At 33.9% G+C, this 19,490-nt stretch overlaps 1 protein-coding gene, 1 non-coding gene and 1 pseudogene across 13 annotated transcripts in view; 2 read left to right on the forward strand and 1 right to left on the reverse strand.

Annotated features, from left to right (window-relative positions):
• Positions 1–19,490, forward strand: part of NRG4 (neuregulin 4) — a 138,104-nt gene that overhangs the window by 38,544 nt on the left and 80,070 nt on the right. For 10 of the 12 annotated variants that reach the window (XR_009051462.1, XR_009051460.1, XR_009051461.1 and 7 more), the window contains 2 exons: positions 9,722–9,787; positions 11,692–11,785. Coding sequence is in view for 9 of the 12 variants with exons in the window: in XM_057723511.1 (XP_057579494.1) it covers positions 9,778–9,787; positions 11,692–11,785 (104 nt within the window). In the remaining 3 variants the exon portion in view is untranslated. Of the gene's footprint in view, positions 1–8,644; positions 8,768–8,911; positions 8,957–9,721; positions 9,788–11,691; positions 11,786–19,490 lie in introns of those variants that run through there. The other 2 variants (XM_057723512.1, XM_057723514.1) reach the window with 2 other exon arrangements.
• Positions 3,707–4,306, forward strand: LOC130845784 (surfeit locus protein 1-like; annotated as a pseudogene).
• Positions 17,280–17,383, reverse strand: LOC130847214 (U6 spliceosomal RNA). The gene has a single exon (XR_009052001.1). It is a non-coding gene; the product is annotated as a U6 spliceosomal RNA (small nuclear RNA).

The raw sequence follows: 19,490 nt of genomic DNA on the forward strand, positions 1-19,490 counted from the left end.
TGATTTGTACATGTTGAATCTTCCTTGCATCCCAGGAATAAATCTCACTTGATCATGATGTATGATGTCTTTTAATGTGCTGTTGAATTTGGTTTGCTAGTGTTGTGTTGAGGATTTTTGCATCTGTGTTCATCAGAGATAACGGTCTGTCATTTTCTTTTCCTGTAGTTTCCTTGTCTGGTTTTCATATCATGGTAATGCTGGCCTTGTGAAATAAGTTTGGAATATTCCCTCCTCTTCATGTTTTGGGAACAGTTTGAGAAGTATTGGTTAACTCTTCTTTAAGTTTGCAAAACAAATGTTTGGTAGACTATACCAGGAAAGCCATCTGGTCCTGAACTTTTCTTTGTTGGGAGGGTTTTGATTACTGTTTCAATCTCCTGACTAGTAATTGTTTTTTTTAAGATTTGCTATTTCTTCATGATTCAGTTGGGTAGGTTTTATGTTTCTAGAAATTTATTTCTTATAGGTTATCTCATTTGTTGATGCATATGTGTTCTCAGCTGTAATGTCTCCTCTTTCATTTCTGATTTTATTTATTTGAGTCTTCTCTCATTTTAAGTTAAAAGTTTGTTTTGTTTATCTTTCAAAAAAAACAGCTCTTGGTTTGATTTTTTAATTCTCTTTCTAGTCTGTACTTTATTTCTATTCTGAACTGTATTTCCTTCCTTACTAATTTGGGGTCAGCTTATTCTTCTTTTTCTAGTTCCTTGAGATGTAAAGTTAGGTTGTTTATTTGAGATCTTTCTTTTTTCTTAATGTAAGTGTTTATTGCTATAAACTTTTCTCTTCAAACTACTTTTACTGCAGCCCATAAGTTTTGATATGTTGTGTTTCAATTTTCATGTGTTTCAAGACATTTTTTGATTTCCCTTTTGACTTTTTTGACCTATTGCTTGTTCAGGAGCATGCTATATAATCTTCATGTATTTGTGACTTTTCCAATTCTCTTCTTGTATTTGATTTCTAGTTTCATACCATTGTGCCCAGAAAAGATGCTTGATATGATTTCAGTCTTCTCAAATGCCTTAAGACCTTTTTTTTTTTTTTTTTTTTTTGTGTGTTTGTGTGTGTGGACTAACATATGATACATCCTGGAGAATATTCCATATGTACTTGAAGAATGTGTATGCTGCTGCTGTTGTATGGAATATCTGTATGTATCCGTTAGGCCCATCTGATATAATGTTTAGTTTAAGTCCTGTGTTTCCTTAATGATTTTTTGTCTAGATGATCTGTTCATTGCTGAAAGTGAGGAAGTGAAGTCCCCTACTATTATTGTATTGCTGTCTATTTCCTCCTTCAGATCTGTTAATATTTGCTTTATATGTTTAGGTGCTCTGATATTGGGAGCATGAATATTTACAATTGTTATATCCTCTTGATGAATTGATCCTATTATTATATGAATTTTCTTTGTCTCTTGTTACAGTTTGGCTTAAAGTCTCTTTTATCTGATAAGGATAACTATCCCTGCTCTCTTTTGATTCCCTTTGCATGGGATATCTTTTCTCATCCCTTCACTTTCATTCAACGTATGTTCTTAAAGCCAAAGTGACGGTCTTGAAGGCAACATATAGTTGAGTCTTGTTTTTTAATCCATTCAGCCACTCTGCCTTTTGAATGGAGAATTTAGTCCGTTACATTTAAAGTGATTATTGATATTTGTTTTTGTGTGACTTACTTAGTATGATAATGTCTAGATCCACCCACGTTGCTGCACATGGCATTATTTCATTCATTTTTATGAATGAAAAGTATCCCATTGTGTGTGTGTGTGTATATATATGTGTGTGTGTGTATACACATACCACATCTTCTTTACCCACTTATCTGTCGATGGACATTTAGGTTGCTTCCATGTTTTGGCTATTGTAAATAGTGCTGCTGTGAACATTGGGGTTCATGTGTCTTTTTCGAGTTAAGAGTTTTCTCTGCAATCCCAGGAGTGGGATTGCTGGATCATATGATAACTCCATTTTGGGTTTTTTAAGGAGCCTCCATACTGTTTTCCATAGTGGCTGCACCAGCAGTGTAGGAGGGTGCCCTTTTCTCTCCACACCCTCGCCAGCATTTATTATTTGTAGACTTTCTAATGATGGCCATTCTGGCCAGTGTGAGGTGATACCTCATTGTGTTTTTGATTTGCTCAATTAGTGATATTGAGCATCTTTTCATGTGCCTGTTGGCCATCTGTTGTCTTCTTTGGGGAAATGTCTCTTTAGGTCTTCTGCACATTTTTTGATTGGGTTGTTTGTTTTTTTGATATTGAGCTGTGTAAGCTGTTTGTGTACTTTGGAAATTAATCCATTGTCAGTCGCATTGTTTGCAAATATTTTCTCCTGTTCCATAGATTGTCTTTTCATTTTGCTTATGGTTTCCTTTGCTGTGCAAAAGCTGTTAAGTTTAATTAGGTCCCATTTGTTTATTTTTGGTTTTGTTTTCATTACTATAGGAGGTGGATACAAAAAAATATTGCTGCGATTTGTCAAAGAATGTCCTGCCTATATTTTCCTCTAGGAGTTTTATAGTGTCCAGTCTTATATTTAGGTCTTTGATCCATTTTGAGTTTATTTTTATATGTGGTTTTAGAGAGTATATGCTCTCACTTATATGTGGAACCTAAAAAAATGATACAGATGAACTTATCTACAAAACAGAAATAGACTCACAGATATAGAAAACAAATTTATGGTTACCAAAGGGGAAGAGAGGGAGGGATAAATTTGGAATTTGGGATTAATCAATACAGACTACTTTATATAAAATAGATAAATAACAAGGACCTACTGTATAGCACAGGGAACTATATTCAATATCTTGTAATAACCTATAATGTAAAAGAATCTGAAAAAGAATAGATACATATGTATGCAACTGAATAACTTTGCTGTATACCTGAAACACTGTAAATCAACTAAACTTCAATAAAAAAAATAAAAGTTGAAAAATAGTGATTATTATTGATATGCTGGATTTGGTAGTAGTTCTAGATTTGAGCAGGAGCTAGAGAGAGTGTTAAAGGGAATGCCTAAGAAAATGAAAGATGACTACGTGCAATAAGTAGTATGATTAAGAAGCTGAATATTTGAGGGCTGGGGCTGTTGCTGTGCAGGCTGGGCACCAGGCAGTGCTGTCAGGAAGAACATCCTTTGGGTTGTCCTGAGCCCAGGTGAGGACTCATCCAGGTGTGCCTTATGCACCTAGGAAAAGCTGCCCTGTCCCTGCCTTCCACTTTGCCCAGGAGGGTGGGTGGATATGGACATTGCAGTATACTCTGGAACTGCCGCTTGAGCCTCTGAATCAGGACCTGGTTGTGTGCCCACTCTGGTGAGCACTCTGTGCTCATTACAGCCCCAGGGCTGGCTCCTCCCACACTCCCATATCACACACTTGATGCAGTAACTTCCTATGCCTCCTTGGGCTAATATTAGGTCAATCCAAGACTGAAACTCAGGTTTCTGGCATCCTAAAGGAAAGCATAACTAATCACCACTGTTTGCATGTGCCTCCCAAGGGTTGGCCTTGAGGCCCAGCAGGTGTGGCAGCTCTTAAGCTGAAGCAACTGCCACAAAAACAGAAGACGACTCCTTTCTCTCATGGTTTCTGCTTCTCATTCCTGTTACTGCCTTTGGCCCAGGGACGGTTGCAGGTCCAATGTCGGAAGTGGAAGATAAAGTTGATCTCAGAGCTAGAGTCTAGAGTGATGGCCAAGCCCATCTCTCTGCCAGCAGACCCAGTGGAACTGAAAAATCCAGAGTATAGGCCAGTGAGGGTCAAGAGGCACTTTGACCACTCCAAGTTGCTGTACGTGATGTCTCGGGCCATGGTGGACCCTGTTTGGGAGGCTGGCCTACTGGCTTTCTTTGTTCGCTGGTTCCCACCTTGTCACTCCCATTCAGTGAGCCGACCTGGGAATTACCTTCCTGCTAAACGGGGTTTGTGCCCGGGAAGAAAGTGAATCCTGAAACACGATATAAAGGCCAGATTGAGGGAGAAGTGGACCTAGTCATGGTGGTGAGGCTGACAGAAACCAGGAAGCCCTTTGTCTCTGAGAATAATCCAGACAGGAACCACTGGTATTACCAGGATCTGGAGGCCACAGGCAGGCTCCCAGGTGCAGACCCTATTTTTATTGATGCTAACTTCCAGAGCACAGTTCTTGAAAGGCTCATTGGAGGGCAAATCAGAGTCACTCTGAGGAAAGAGCACCTGCAGTACATCATCACCTGGTACAGACTCTGTGCAGCCATGTCATACCTACCTGTGGTTTAAGAAATCCCTACCTTGGACTCATGGTATGTGAAGAGATTAGCTGATGTAGCCCTGTCCCAGAATAATTAGGAAGTCATGGAATAAACATTTCAGGAATTTGGCTTTATGCTGGATCATGTGCTATTGGTATAAATGAATCTCTACACTGCAAAAAAAAAAAAGCAGCTGAATATTTGAGATGTTATGATAAAGCACATTTTTCTTCAATTGTCCCACCAGTCCCCCAAAAAGAAGGCAGCTCTAAACTGTAAAGCTGTGCAAGAAAAAGAAGGTACAAATAAGATGAAAATTCAAATATAGCATGATTTTAATCAACCTAGAGTTTAAGAAAAGAGAATGTATCTTGCTATTGGGAATATTATCTTATGAATAACCCAGGTTTTGTGACACTGAAACAAAAGAAGGAAATTTTATTCTTTCACAGTGTGGATCTGCTGTGAATACTATATACAGTTATATTGATAAAACTGTTGTTTATTGGTTTTCAACTTTTACATCTAGAAGCAAAGTTATGAAACACTTCATTAGGGTCACAGACAAGAATGTAAATGTTAAAAACCTTCATGATATAAGAGTCAAAGTATAACTACCAAGGCAGAAAGAGGAAGGGAGGAGAGAAAAGGTGGAAGCTAAGTTAGCAGCACAGTTACTTATTTTACATGTTAAGAAGTCAGTCTGTAAATTGACTCAAGTTCATTGATGAGGACATAGAAGTATGAGTACATCTTGGTACAGATGTAACCAAGAGAAGAAATAGAGATAGTTTAACTTATCAAACATTCAAATTAAAGAGGTAGAGGGTAATGTAAGAGAGCTAAAGCCTTAATCTTTTATCACTGGCTGTTAGATGTCTAGAGTGCTAAATCTAGAAATAGAGAGGATAAGCATTTTGAATTATGAAAGAAGAGCTTGCTATTGGTCACATTTGTTCTTCTCTTATTTCTCTGATAATTTCTTAATGGGCTCCTTCTCCAATCATTATTTAATTGGTATTTTCCAGGGATCAGTCCATGGCCACTGTCTCACACAACACATGCATACTGTGAACTAATTCATTCACATAAATGACTTCAGCAACACCTGTGGGATTTAAGTCCCAAATCTCTATCTCTATCCTGATTGTATCCTGCATGCAAGATCTGCATTTTCAGGTATTTCCTTCTCATGTCCCAGTAGCACTTTAAATTTAACATGTCCAAATAAAAATCATTATCTTACTCATGAAATCTGTTTTGGTGTCCCTTCATTTGTTTTTTTAACAGCTTTATTGAAGCATAATTTATATACTATAAAATTCACCCATTTTAGCTCTATCAATGACTCTTAACAAATTTGCAACCACCTCAACAATCCGATTGTAGAATATTTCCACCATTCTAAAAAGATCCTTATGCTCATTTGCACCATTTCCTTTTCCCAGCCCCAGTCCCAAGCAATTATTAATCTATTCCTGACTCTTTTTTGATTTGCCTTTTCTAATCCGTAGTCAGACGCGTTATCCATTGCGCCACTGGCCCCCCCTTGATTTGCCTTTTCTAAAGATTTCATATAAATTGAACCATGGAATGGTTTTTGTGATTGGCTTTTTTCACTTAGCATGTTTTTGAAGTTCATTCATATTGTAACATGTACCAATGCTTCCTTCCTTTTTACTGCTAAATAGTATTCCACTGTGTAGCTGTACCACATTTTGTTTATTTATTCATCAGTTGATGGACATTTGAGTTGTTTTCTAGTTTGGGGCATTATGAATAATGTTCTGAACATTACACTCCTGTCTTTGTGTAGACCCATACTTCCATATCTCTTGGATACATTTATGGAAAATTTATGTTTAAGTTTTTAAGAAACTATCAAATTATTTTCCAAACTGACTGTACCATTTTATAGTCCCACCAGCAATGTATGAGAGGTCCAGTTTCTCTTTGTCTGTCATTTTTATTATAGCCATTCTAGTAAGGTGTAAAATGGTATCTCATCGTGGGTTTTCTTTTTTAAATTAATTTATTTTTTATTGGCTGTGTTGGGTCTTTGTAGCTGTGCATAGGCTTTATCTAGTTGTGGCAAGTGGGGGCCACTCTTCATTGTGATGTGCAGGCTTCTCATTGCCGTGGCTTCTCTTATTGCAGAGCACAGGCTCCAGGTGCGGGCTCAGTAGTTGTGGCTTGTGGGCTCTAGAGCGCAGGCTCAGCAGTTGTGGCACACAGGCTTAGTTGCTCCATGGCATGTGGGACCTTCCCGGACCAGGGCTCGAACCTGTGTCCCCTGCATTGGCAGGTGGATTCTTAACCACTGCGCCATCGGGGAGGTCCCTCATTGTGGTTTTAATGTACATGTCTCTAATGAATACTTGAAAGTTAGCCTTGATTTTTCTTTCATTTGTACCCTGCTCTCCCATACTGTGGGTGTACCTATTAAGTATATCTATAATTCTCTCCTTTATCCTCATTCCCATTGCTTTATTTCTTCACTATTCTTGATTATTAAAATGACCTCCAAATGGTTTTTCTCTGATACCAGTTCCTCTTCAGGTTGCAATCTATTTTCTGCACCACTATCAAAGTGAATTTTCTAAAATGTAGATGTGATCATGCCACTTCCTTGCTAAAAACCTTTCAAAACATCCCCATTGCCCTTCAGACAAAGTCCACTATCTGAACCCTGCTTATTTTATAAGATCTGTTCTGGCTAGTCCTTCCCCCACCATCCTATCCTCATGAAACCGCACACGCTCCACACACATTCCCTGAACATGTCATGACCTGTGATCTACCTGCAATTATCTGAATACATTAGCATTTACTTTCTTCTGTGCCTTTGAACATGCTGTTACCCCTGTCTGGAATGTTTATCCATCTCTGTTTACAAACTCTTACTCATTCTTCAAGGCTCAGCACAAATAAAACTCCCTCTTGGATCTTTCTCTGATTCTCCTTAACAGTTAAGCTTTGTTTTGGTGTGTGTTAATGTAGTGACATAAATAGGTGTCTATGAGACTATATTAGGTTGAATTGCATGAAACTGTCATTTTTGTAAGCCCAAATACGGTTTATATGTCATCCTAAAACATTTTTGTTATTACTTGTTCTTGTTTACATGTCTATTATTTGTTAACGATAGCAGGCCAGTTATGACATGTTTGTTGATAGATGCATGAACAAATAAATTATTCTTAAAGACCATGGCTTTTAATTAGAGTGAAAAGTTAACTCGAAAAATGTTAGGTCTTCTTCTTTAGAATCATGTAGCCTCAAAGGTTAAGTTTTGTATTGTGTGAAAAATTATTAATACCAAACCAACTGCCACTCTCTTAATAAATGTATCTTGAATATCCTGGATGAAGTCACAGATTATTATCTCTCACATACAATTTAGTAGTCATTTTCATGTTTCATCATAGTTCCATAGTTCAAATTAAATAATAAAGGTTACTGATTTTTCATAAAAATATCATTTTAAAATCCAAACACTGTAAGCTAACAAAATTTTATGTGTGTGTGTGTATATATGTATGTGTATGTATATATAAGACTGTAACTGTGTAAAAATTACCTTTGAATGTGGGAGGTAATATTTAGTAATGAAAAGAAGTGTTCTCAGAGTATGAATTATATGAATTTATTTTAAAATTTTCTTAAAAGAGCAAATGTACTAGTTTCTGTGTTTTACATCAAACAAGTAGTCATGTCTGAATTGTGGTTTTAGAAAAGATAACCATCTGAATGGTTGGCATACATTAGGAAATTACTTGCTAAAGAACCCTGTACTTCATTTTAAACAAAATTATAGTTTTCATCAATATTTTAAGTTATTTATGATTTTTAAACCTCATAGCTTCCCTTAATGCATATATTACAACTTTGTTATAGTTTGCAGATAGTTATATTGCCATCAGTATTAATCATGTTCAGTGATTACATTCACTTTGAATTGCACATGGTGTTGTATGTATGTTGTGTGGTAACTATTACCTTCTTTCAGTTTTATAAGTACTTCAAATCACCACTTATATACATGTTATGTGTTTTGTAAGGAAATTCCTTTTTTAAAAAAAACCCTGGGAACACTTGTCCACTAACTCCATATTAAAATTCCTCTTCTTCACAAAGAACACTTTGGAATTATTCAGACATGCAAAGATAAATTAGGAGTCTAAAGAATGTGGTTTACTTTATAACTTAAAAAAAATTGGACAGTGATTTGAGAGTGCAGCTTAGGACAACTTCTTTTCTAAATAAAATTCTGCTTCATTTGCAACTCTGAACATGTGGACTGAAAGGGGTGGTTCCCTTGGCTGGTGCCTGACCCCAGTGCACACCTTGGTCTTTGTCTCAGCCTCACCCACACTGCACACTGCAGCCATATAAATCAGATTTTTGACGTGTCATAAAGGGCAAGGCACAGCTGCTGCAGACTGCATTATTCAAAAACTTTTGAAATGCTGCATATCCAACAAAATTTATTGTTTATATGAGTGTGATTTTTTGTTGAGGTAAGCCTTGTTTCTTTAGATAAAGAAACTTATACGATGAACCAGTGATTATTTCAAATTAAGTAGGTTTAAGTTCCATCTTTCTCTCTTTCATTGCTTGTCTGTTTAAGAAAGAGTGACTGGCTTTGAGAGAAGACCTTGATTATTACACCTGTGTTAATAGGAAGTTGTTGATTGAGCTTTCTGTTAGTAAGTCTCCTTTATAAAATGAAACTGAGAGTATGTAATCATAATGTAAATATAAATGTCATCTTTTCAAATGTATTTTATAATTCCTTTGTTTCTGTTATAGCAGATAACTTCATACATAGCTACTTTACTTTGCCAGATGCCAGATATTTTTTAAAAGAAAGGCATATGTAGATTGGTAAATGTAATGTGCAGTCTACAGTAAATTTAAAAGTACTTTTATATAAGTTTTAAAGGTTCTACAGAAATGCAAACCTTTTAAATGCTGTTAGTTTTTTCTATAGTGTGTTTTTGGCCATTTTTAATAAACTGAAAAATTGGAAGTTGTTCTGTTGAAAAATCAAATTAGAAATAGGCTTTATGAAAAAGTTAAAAAGTCAATTCAGGTCATTCAATTTCATTTACTGACATATCTTTCATATATAATCTCATATAGTATACTACTAAATTAACAATGTTAATTAAAAGTAAAACATTAGACTTTTCTTCAGAGAGAGATTTAAGAGTACATTATATTATTTAGGCAGTGATTTGTATCTAGTGCATTTATACTGCTTGTTGATCTTTTAGTTTTATCTGTTCAGATTTTTTTTATTGATATGTGATAAGTATCTAAGAAAATGGATGATTTAACCAAAGAATTTTGTCCCTAGCCTATAAATGTCTTAATTATTTTCATCATTTAAAAGAATATTACTGTTATAGTATTTGACATTTTTTAATGCTCTCAGAAGAAGATAACTTTTCCTAAATTATCCATTTTAGGTGCTGTTTTTGAACGCTAAACTTTTGACCAAGAATGAAACTATTTAAAAATTAAGATGCCAACAGGTAATTTCTTGTAAGTTTATACTTTTGTCAATGTGTGTCACATGGAAATAGAACCAAAAAAAAAAATGTATATTAACACAAGGCTATATTTTTCCCCATCTAAAACTGTCCTAGAAATATGAAATACCTTGGTTTTGAAAGATCTTCCTTTATAACATGAAACTATTTTATTTTAGACCTATATTTTATCACCTTTTACAAACTGACAAATTCTGGCTTTTCTCTAATACCAACTTTATAAATAAGTAAATGAAATCAGAATATTCATAGATTCAGAGATAGCAATTCAGGTTAGATGAGTATTCTTTACTGATAAAATACCAGGTGTTGATTTATGACTGGTTATAATCTTATTTTAAAAAAGAACATTAATTTCAGCTACAGGAAGCATTCTGTGATAAAGGTGACACTCCACCCTCAATGGAAAACCCTGTGATGACGTCCGTGATTCTAGCGTAATGTCAACTGGGGTTTTATTTGTTAACCAAATTATTCCTGAAAAACTAAGAATTATTAAAAGTTGTTTGTTTGTAAAGAAGCATAACATTGTGTAAAAAAAAGAAAAAATCTAAAAGATTAGTTCTGGTTGGTTTACTTTCTTTTTTTCCTTAAATTCTTTGTAGTTCTGTTTTCCTCTTCACATTTTTATACTTTTATGATTGTATTGTGATGGTGAAACAGAATCTTCTCAATTCTAAAGTGAAAAGAAAGTTTTAAAATTTCAAATTCTGATAGTGAAGACGTCTGGCTCTACAGCAATTATATCTTAAGGGTATCGACATCTTAGGGCAAATAAATGCTAGATAATTTTTTTAAACTAGTATGCTATTTTTTGAAATGCCAAATTGGAATAATGCCATTTTATCCTCCACATAAGATTCTTTGTCACTTTCTCAACAGAAACAATCAGGGACGAACAATGTACGATTTTAAAGCAATGTGATTCCCCTTTCAGAACCAAAAGATAAAACATTCAGCACTTTGCTTTTCTAATCATAAATAATAGTATACAGTAGTATAATGACTCAGTGAATTCTACTATGGTTATTTCTAAATTTTTCTGTTGGGTTTGGTGGGTTTTTTTTTTTTTAAGGGTGCAGGCGGTGGTAGAGGCTGGAAGGAAAGTGAGGTAATGAGAGAAAGGGAAGGCAAAGAGGAAGAAGCATAAAGGAAAGGTCAAAGAAGGAAGGAAGAATGGAGAAAGAGGAGGAGAGAAAGGAAGCGAGAGAGAAATGGAGGTTTATTTTCTTAATGTTCTGAAAATTTTTGCTATATATCAGACGATGACTTAGGTTTTCAGTTTTACTGAGAACTTTAGATGTGCTTTTATAGTTACTAGCTATTACCTAAAGTCCCCTTGCAAATCAAAACCTAGTAGTATTTTTTGTTTGTTTTTTGATGTTAAAATTGTCATATATAGGTATATTTGAGGATGATTTTGGACATCAGAATTAATTTAATAATCTAAATTTTTTCCAACAGCAATTTCAGACTTTAATGTATTTGAGACCTTAAAGGAAAGAGAGGAGTGCAAATATAAACTTGGGACAGAAGAACTCTAAGCAAAGCTGCAGAATCTCTGTACTAAATGAGAAAAGCCACTATTTTAAGATCCTAATTGCCTCCTTTTAATCTATTATAGAGATTCCCTATTTCTGTAATAGAGCTTTTAATTCCACTATAATTAATGACCATATCCTCAAGACAGATTAATTTTTTTCCTCAAAGGGATAGAAGTCCCTGCTTACCAAATAAAAAATAAGATTAAGTCCTTCGTTTTAAGAAACAATTCTTCATTCAAATTTTTAGAATTACTACCTCAGTTTAAGGTACTTAGTCCCTTCCCTTGTTTTATAAGAAAAACTATAATTTGTCTTTCTCTATTTTATTTATGTATGTTTTAGATCACGAAGAGCCCTGTGGTCCCATTCACAGGTCATTTTGCCTGAATGGAGGACTTTGTTATGTGATACCTACTATTCCCAGCCCATTTTGTAGGTGAGTGAAATGGACTGCGGGAGAGGCTAATTTTAATTTTTATCATCTACTAACTTCTTTGAGAAGTGATAAAAACTGAACAAAAAGTGTAAGATGAAAAAGCGTGAGGATCACTCTTCATATTTATATAGAACAAAATTATAGTTTTAAAATAAAAACAAAGCAAAGTGGCAAATCACAATTGCAAAGTGTTTATTTTGAAAATTGGTAGCCGCAGCTTCAAGCCTACTCAGATTTTTTAATAATCCATTTTAGTGAACTTTCTATGATGTTAAATTTAGGGAAGACAGTCTATACTCAATATTACTGGTGAAACAGCTAGAGAATTCACTAATGTAAGAAAAGCAACATAAGATATTTTGCTCTGATTTAGAACACATGGTAACTGTTGGTACTAAGACTTCATTTGATATATTAGAAAGAAAATGAAGAGTTAAGTTTTCTAATGAAAAAAGAAGGATGTCTTAGCCATTACTGTTTTAAAATATTATGATTCACTTTGGGAGTATAGTTATAGCCAGTGATCAGTAAAAGACTTGAAAATAGTACTTGTATAGCTGGCTTTGTGTGAGTTTGGTTGAATAGGATTTAAGGGGATTATAATAAACCTCTCTTAATATGTGAACGAACAACATAGTACTACCAATAATGTCCATAGATTTTAGCAGAGCTGACATCTAAAGAGACTTTGTAGCATGTGTATCAATTACTCTGTTTTTATTTAACTGAAGTGAGAGGTATAGAATCTAGATTTAAGATCTTATTAAATAAAGGAATAGGAAAGTAAAATTCACAGGAAAAGTGAAGGATATTGGGATTTAGTGTGGAGGAGGAGAGGCAGAGAAATAACCTTATAATTATGTCAGGAAGTTTTTAGATGTTTTCATGGAGGGAATAGTGAGTATTTTTGAAAAGAGGTATTTTTCTTCTCAGGTGAAAAAGGAAGGGGATAGAGGAACAAATTAGCAATTATTTCTCACCCACCAGGTGCTTCTACATTATTTTACATTTTTAAATCCATTTACTGAGATAAAATGAATGTAGTTTATCATACATAAATGATGAGTCATAACTGATGAATTTTGACAAACGTTTATACTCGTGAAACCACCACCACCACAAGTAGAGAACATTTCCATTATCCCCTCAAATTTCTTTACTGACCATTGTCTTTATTTACATTTCCATATTTCATTCTCAGAAAAACCTTAGAGAAAGGGAGGAGAGGAGACCTAAGGAAATAGAAAAATAAGGTGAAAATGAAAAATTAACTGACTTGCCAAAAGTCTTAGAACTAGGAAAAAATGAAAGAAATGGCCTTTGAGTACAACTTCCAAGGTTCACTTAATCTTATGATATATTCATTTTGGATTCTTTATAAGGGGATGTGGCATGTGACATTCATCAAACAAAATCAAAATGCTTATCAGAACAAATACATTTAATAATTAAAAAACACTAACATTTTGTACCTTGATCTTGGTGGTGGCTACATGGGTGAAAAGGCCATCCTTCCACCTTTGCATCTTTGTCAAGTATTAATTGACCATATATGTGTGCGTCTGCTTCTGAGCTGTTCTATTCCATTGATCTGTATTTCTGTCTTTCACCAATTTCTATCCTTCACCAAACAGTCTCAATAACTGTAGCTTTATAGTAAGTGAAGTCAGGCATTGTGAGTCCTTAACTTTGTTCTTCAGCTCATTGATCTTTAGCCCTCTTTTTAACAGACAGTTTTTAATGTTAAAAATTTTCCAAATACATTTTAAAACTCAGTCCTACAAATTTTATAGCCTGTTATTCAGTATTAAGTTAAAAAATTTTTCCATTATGATTTCTTCTTTAATGTATGGGTTTTTTTTGGTTATCCCTTAATATTTATATCTAATTTAATTGCATTGTAGTCAGAGTATGTGTTCTATTAAGCTGTGTACTTAATACTTGTCTGTATACTGAGTGTCTGTTATACTGCACTGAATAAGTTGAAAGAAAGAGTTGAGTACTGAAATTTGGAGAATCACTGAAATGGGAAGAAATCTAGTGTCTTAGTTCAGGCTACTATAGCAAAATATCACAGACTGGGTGGCTTATAAACAACAGAAATTTATTTCTCATAGTTTCGAAGCCAGAAGTCTGAGATCAGGGTGCCAGCCTGGTTGGGTTCTGGTGAGTGCCTGCTTCCTGGTTTGCAGATGTACCTGGGTAGGACTTTTGACTGAGAGATTTATTTTCAGAAAGAGCTGGTAAGGAGCCAGCTATTAGAATGCAGAGACAACATGTGACAGGAATGAGGAGGAGCTTCTTGTAGATGTAAGCAAATTACACACCACAGGCCAGATTGTTTTTGTATGACCCTCGAGCTAAGAGTATTTATTTATTTATTTGCTTTTTAAAGGGTTGTGAAAAAAAACATGCAAAAATATGGACAATTAATGCCATACATGGCAGGAAGAGAGAGCTCTCTACAGCCTCTTTGGACTTTCTTTCAAACCAGCCTCCTCTGGTTTTTCTTATCCAGTTTCTTTGTTTATTTAGCACAGTGCTTTTCTTTTCTTAACCTAATATTTTAAAGTTGAGAACTATATGACATCAGTTCGTTAGTGTTTGTTGAGATTTGCTCTGGAGCCTGGTTCATGTACAGTATTTTAAATGGTCTGTGTCTACTAGAGAAGAATGTAGATTCTTTAATTAACAGATGTAGGGTTTTATATATGTACCTTAGATCAAGCTTGTTATAATGTGCTGTTCAGATCTTTTATATCCTTACTAATTTTTTATCTTTTGTTTTATCAATAACTGAAGTTATGTCAAAATTTATCACCGTTTTTGGATCTTTAATATCACAATTTCTGTTAATTTTTGCTGAAAATATTTTGAGGCAATGTTATTAAGCTTGTATTAATCTAGAATGATTATGTCTTCTGGTGAAGTATCCTTTTTGTCATGATATAGTGACCTTCTTTATCTCTAATAATGTTTTTTGCCTTAAAATCTCTGTATCTGACATTATTGTAGCTATACGAGCTTTCATTTTTCATTATTTGAATAGTATACTTTTTTCTTTCAATTTTTCAACGTGTGTCTATAAAAACAGTTGAACTTTGGCTTTTCTGTCTTTATTGAAGTGGTTGTTTTATTTTTCCACCCTGCATTTGATTTATTTTCATTGACGTCTTGAAATTAATTTAGTTGTCTGTCTTTTTTTAATGAAAAGAATAGAAAAAATATTAGAACAAATAGTGCATAATGAGTGTAAGTATTGTTTGTGAAACTTGTGTTTCAGGTATGTGTGTGTGCATGTGTTTGGAGACATCTATTATTTATTTTTTTGATTCAGTGGCTCAATATTATTTTTTTAAATTGGAGTATAGTTGATTTACAATGTTGTGTTACTTTCTACTGTATAGCACAGTGAATCAGTTATACATATACATATATCCACTCTTCTGTAGACTCTTTTCCCATATAGGTCATTACATAGTATTTAGTGGAGTTCCCTGTGTTATACAGTAAGTCCTTATTAGTTATCTATTTAATATATAGTAGTGTGTATATGTCAATCTCAGTCTCCCAATTTATCCCCCCCCCCCCGCCGCTGGTAACCATAAGATTGTTTTCTACATCTGTGACTGTATTTCTGTTTCGTAAATAAGTTCATTTGTACCAACATCTAATTATTTACAAAGTCCTGGATTAAATGGAATTTATCTTTACTTCTCTCTTTGCTCTTTCGTTAGTATTGTTTCTCTCCTGAAGTATTGCAGTAGCCTTCTTTCTTCTATCCTAATTTCATTCACAATACTGCTGTAGCTGTCTTTCTAAAAGGTAGATCTGACTTTGTCTTTTCTGTTCACAAAATATTTCAAAGGATACAGTGTACCTCTAGATTTCTTAGCCTGGCATTCAGGGCTTGTCATCATATCTGTCTGTTCTTTTGACATCCTGTCCTATAATTTCTTCATGCATACCTTGAATTCTAAACATCCTGAACAATGTGCAGTTTCCCAAACATTGCTAAGCCTGATTCCATGCTTTAGCATATGTCAGTTCGCCTGCCTGAAATGCCTTTCCTCCCTTGTCTTTGAAGTGAGCTAATTTATCACCTCTTCTGTGGAGCTTTCTTTGTCTTAACCAGGCAGTTTTAGGGGCTCTTTCTTTTGTACCCTATAATACCTTGCACATTTCATGCATACTTTTATTATGCCACTGATTAATATTTAATTGTTTATTTATTGCCCTCCTCAAAATTGTAAATGCCTTGAGGGCAGAGATTTGCCATCTTTCTGCTTTTTGTGCCTAGCAAAATAACTAAATGAATAAATAAGTATAATGAAGGGAAGAATGGAACAAATTATACCTACATATTGCTCCACGTGATTGCAGAAAACTCAAATTTTAAAGTTTTTAATAAAATGTACTATGTTATCTTAGCCCTACAAGATCAGTAAATAATTTTTATGCAGTGATTATGAGTGGGTTTTTTTTACAGCTTTTTTTGTAGTTTTCAGTATATTTCATATGAAAAAGAAAATGAGGCAGTATAAATGGCAGTATAAATATATTTTACATACTATTTATTAACTGAAGTCGTGAATTTTATTTTATGAAAGTATGAGTATTCACCATAATTCTTAATTTAAATGTTTAGGTGAATTCTGATATTTTTTGGATTATTTTTATTGTAGTAAAAGATATATAACATAAAATTTACCATTATAACCATTTTTAAGTGTATAGTTCAGTGACATTAAGTACATTCACATTGTTATGCAACCATCACCACTATCCATCTCCAGAACTGTTTCAGCATCCTAAACGGAAATTTATACCCATTAAACAATAACTTCCCATTTCCCCTCTTTCCAGCCATGGTAAGCATTGTTCGATTTTCTGGCTCTATGAATTTGACTATCCTAGGTTCCTCAAATAAGTGGAATTGTAACAAAACTTAGCTTGTATGTCTGTCTTACTTTATTTAGCATAACAACTTAGGGTTCTTCCATGTTATTGCATAGTATAGAATTTCCTTCCTTTTAAAGATTAATGATATTCCATTGTATATATATATATATATATATATATAACATTTTGTTTATCCATTCATCCTTTGGGAGACATTTGGGTTGTTTTTACCTCTTGGCTATTTTGAATAACGCTGCTATGAACAGAGATATACAAATACATCTTCAAGACCTTGCTTTAAATTCTTTTGAGTATATAACCAGGAGTGGGATTGTATGGTAATTCTATGTTTAATATTTTGAGGCACTGCCTTGCTGTTTTCTACAGTGGCTACACCATGTTACATTCCTACCAGCAAAGCACAAGAGTTCTAATTTCTCCACATCCTTATGAACACTTGCTATTTTCTGTTTTTTGATAATAGCCTAATGGATGTGAAGCTGTATCTCATTGTGGTGTTTTTTTTTTTTTAATTCTTATTGAAGTATGGTTGCTTTACAATATTGTGTTAGCCTCCACTGCACAACAAAATAAAAATATGAAACGCTTCACGAATTTGCGTGTCATCCTTGCGCAGGGGTCATGCTAATCTCTGTATTGTTCCAGTTTTAGCATATGTGCTGCTGAAGCAAGCACTCTCATTGTGGTTTTCATTTGCATTTCCCTAATGATTAGAGATGTTGAAATCGTTTCATGTGCTTCTTGGTCATTTGTATGTCTTCTTTGAAGAAATGTCTATTTAAGTCCTTTGCCTGTTTTTGAATTGGGTTGGTTTTTATTTCTTGTTGTTGAGTTTTAGTTCTCTGTACATTCTGGGTATTAATACCTTACCAGATATGTGGTTTACGAATATTTTCTCCCATCTTGTGGATTAGTTGATAGTGTCATTTGATGCTCGAAAGATTTTAATTTTGAGTCCAGTTTGTTGGTTTTTTCTTTTGTTGCATATGTTGTTGGTGTCATATCCAAGAAATCATTGCAAAGTCTATGTCGTGAAGCTTTTGCCCTATGTTATGAAGCCTTTGCTCTATGTTTACTTCTAAGAGCTTATATAATTTTAGATCTTATGTTTAGGGCTTTTGTGTTTTTAGTTAATTTTTATATATGGTGTAAGGTAAGGTCTTTTGCATGTGAATACCCAGTTTTCCTAGCACTATTTGTTGAAAAGACTACTCTTTCCCCATTGAATGGTCCTGGCACCCTTGTTGAATTGACCATATATGGGAGGGTTTATTTTGGGGCTCTCTATTCTATTCTATTGGTCTGTGTGTTTGTCCTTATGCCAGAATCACATTGTTTTGATTACTTAGCTGTGTAGTAAGTTTTGAACTTGGGAAGTGTTAGTCCTCTAACTTTGTTGTTCACAATTGATTTGTCTGTGCAGGGTCCCTTGAAATTCCACATGAATTTTAGAATCAGTTTTCCTGTTTCTGTGAAAAACATCTATTTGGTCTTTAATCACGTTGTCCTGAGTACTTATATATGTAGTTATTTTTTAACGTGTCAGACATTTTGTATGAAAACTGTAGAGATATTTTAAGGTTCTTGATGGTATTATCTTACTTTTGAGAAGATTTACATAAGATTCTGACAAGTGGTTAGAGGCACTAGTAATCATAGATTACCTCATCCAATGAATGATTGAGATTGTTCAAAGCAGGGCTTCAGCTGCTATTTAAATTTTGGGAACAGCTTATCAACTTCCAAAAAATCCTGCAAGGATTTTAATTGGGATTGAATCTTTAGGTCAGATATGAGACTTGACCTCAAATAAAGTTGAGGACTTCCAATTTATGAACATGTTATGCACCTTGATTTTATGTCTTCTTAAATTTCTTTCAGTGATATCTATTTTGTAGTTTTTGTGTTGTGATCTTGCATATATTTCATTAGTTTTTAAAAACAGATATTTTAATGTTTTTGGATGGTATTTTCAATGGCATTAAAAAGATTCATTTTCCAAATGCTAACTGCTTGTGTATGGAAATAAAATTATTTTTATACTAATTTTATATATAATGATCTTGCTGAATTTGCATATAAATTATAATTGTGTCTAAATAGTCCTAAAGAATCTGCAGTCTTGTGATCTTTGAAAATGGCAGTTATATTTCTTCCTGTCAAATCTTTATACCTTTTATTTACTCTTTGTCCTGCTGTATTTTACTGGCTAGAATCTGTAGTATAATTGTTGAATAGAAGTGGTGAGAGTGCTCATCCTTGTCTTATTTCTGACCTTAAGGAAAGGAAGCTCAATATTTCATTATTAAGTATATCAACTGTAGGTTTTTTGTTGATAAGAAGTTTCCTTCTTTGCTAAGAGTTTTATCATAAAGGTGTTTTATATTTTATTAAATGCTTTTTCTTTGTCTATCAAAATGGTCGCATGATTTTCTTCTTTTATTTGACTAGTGTAGTAAATTATATAAATTTTTTACAGCTTGATTATGGTATGTTTAAGGCATATTTTATACCTGTATTAAAGCACATTTAAAGAATACATATTTAAAATGTACAGTGTGAGTTCTGACACATAAGTATGGAGCTATAAAACCACATGCATAATTAAGATAATGAAAATATTCGTAGTCTCAAAGTTTCCTAATTCTCCTTTGTAATTCATCTCTTCCTACCATCCCTGTGTTCTCAAGTGAATGCTGATTTGCTTCTTGTCACTATTGATTGATTTGCAGTGTCTAGAATTTTATATAGTAAATGTAATTATGGAACTCTTTATAGGGTA

The sequence above is a fragment of the Hippopotamus amphibius genome, chromosome 2, assembly GCF_030028045.1.
Source record: "Hippopotamus amphibius kiboko isolate mHipAmp2 chromosome 2, mHipAmp2.hap2, whole genome shotgun sequence".
In the NCBI taxonomy this organism is placed as follows: domain Eukaryota; kingdom Metazoa; phylum Chordata; class Mammalia; order Artiodactyla; family Hippopotamidae; genus Hippopotamus; species Hippopotamus amphibius.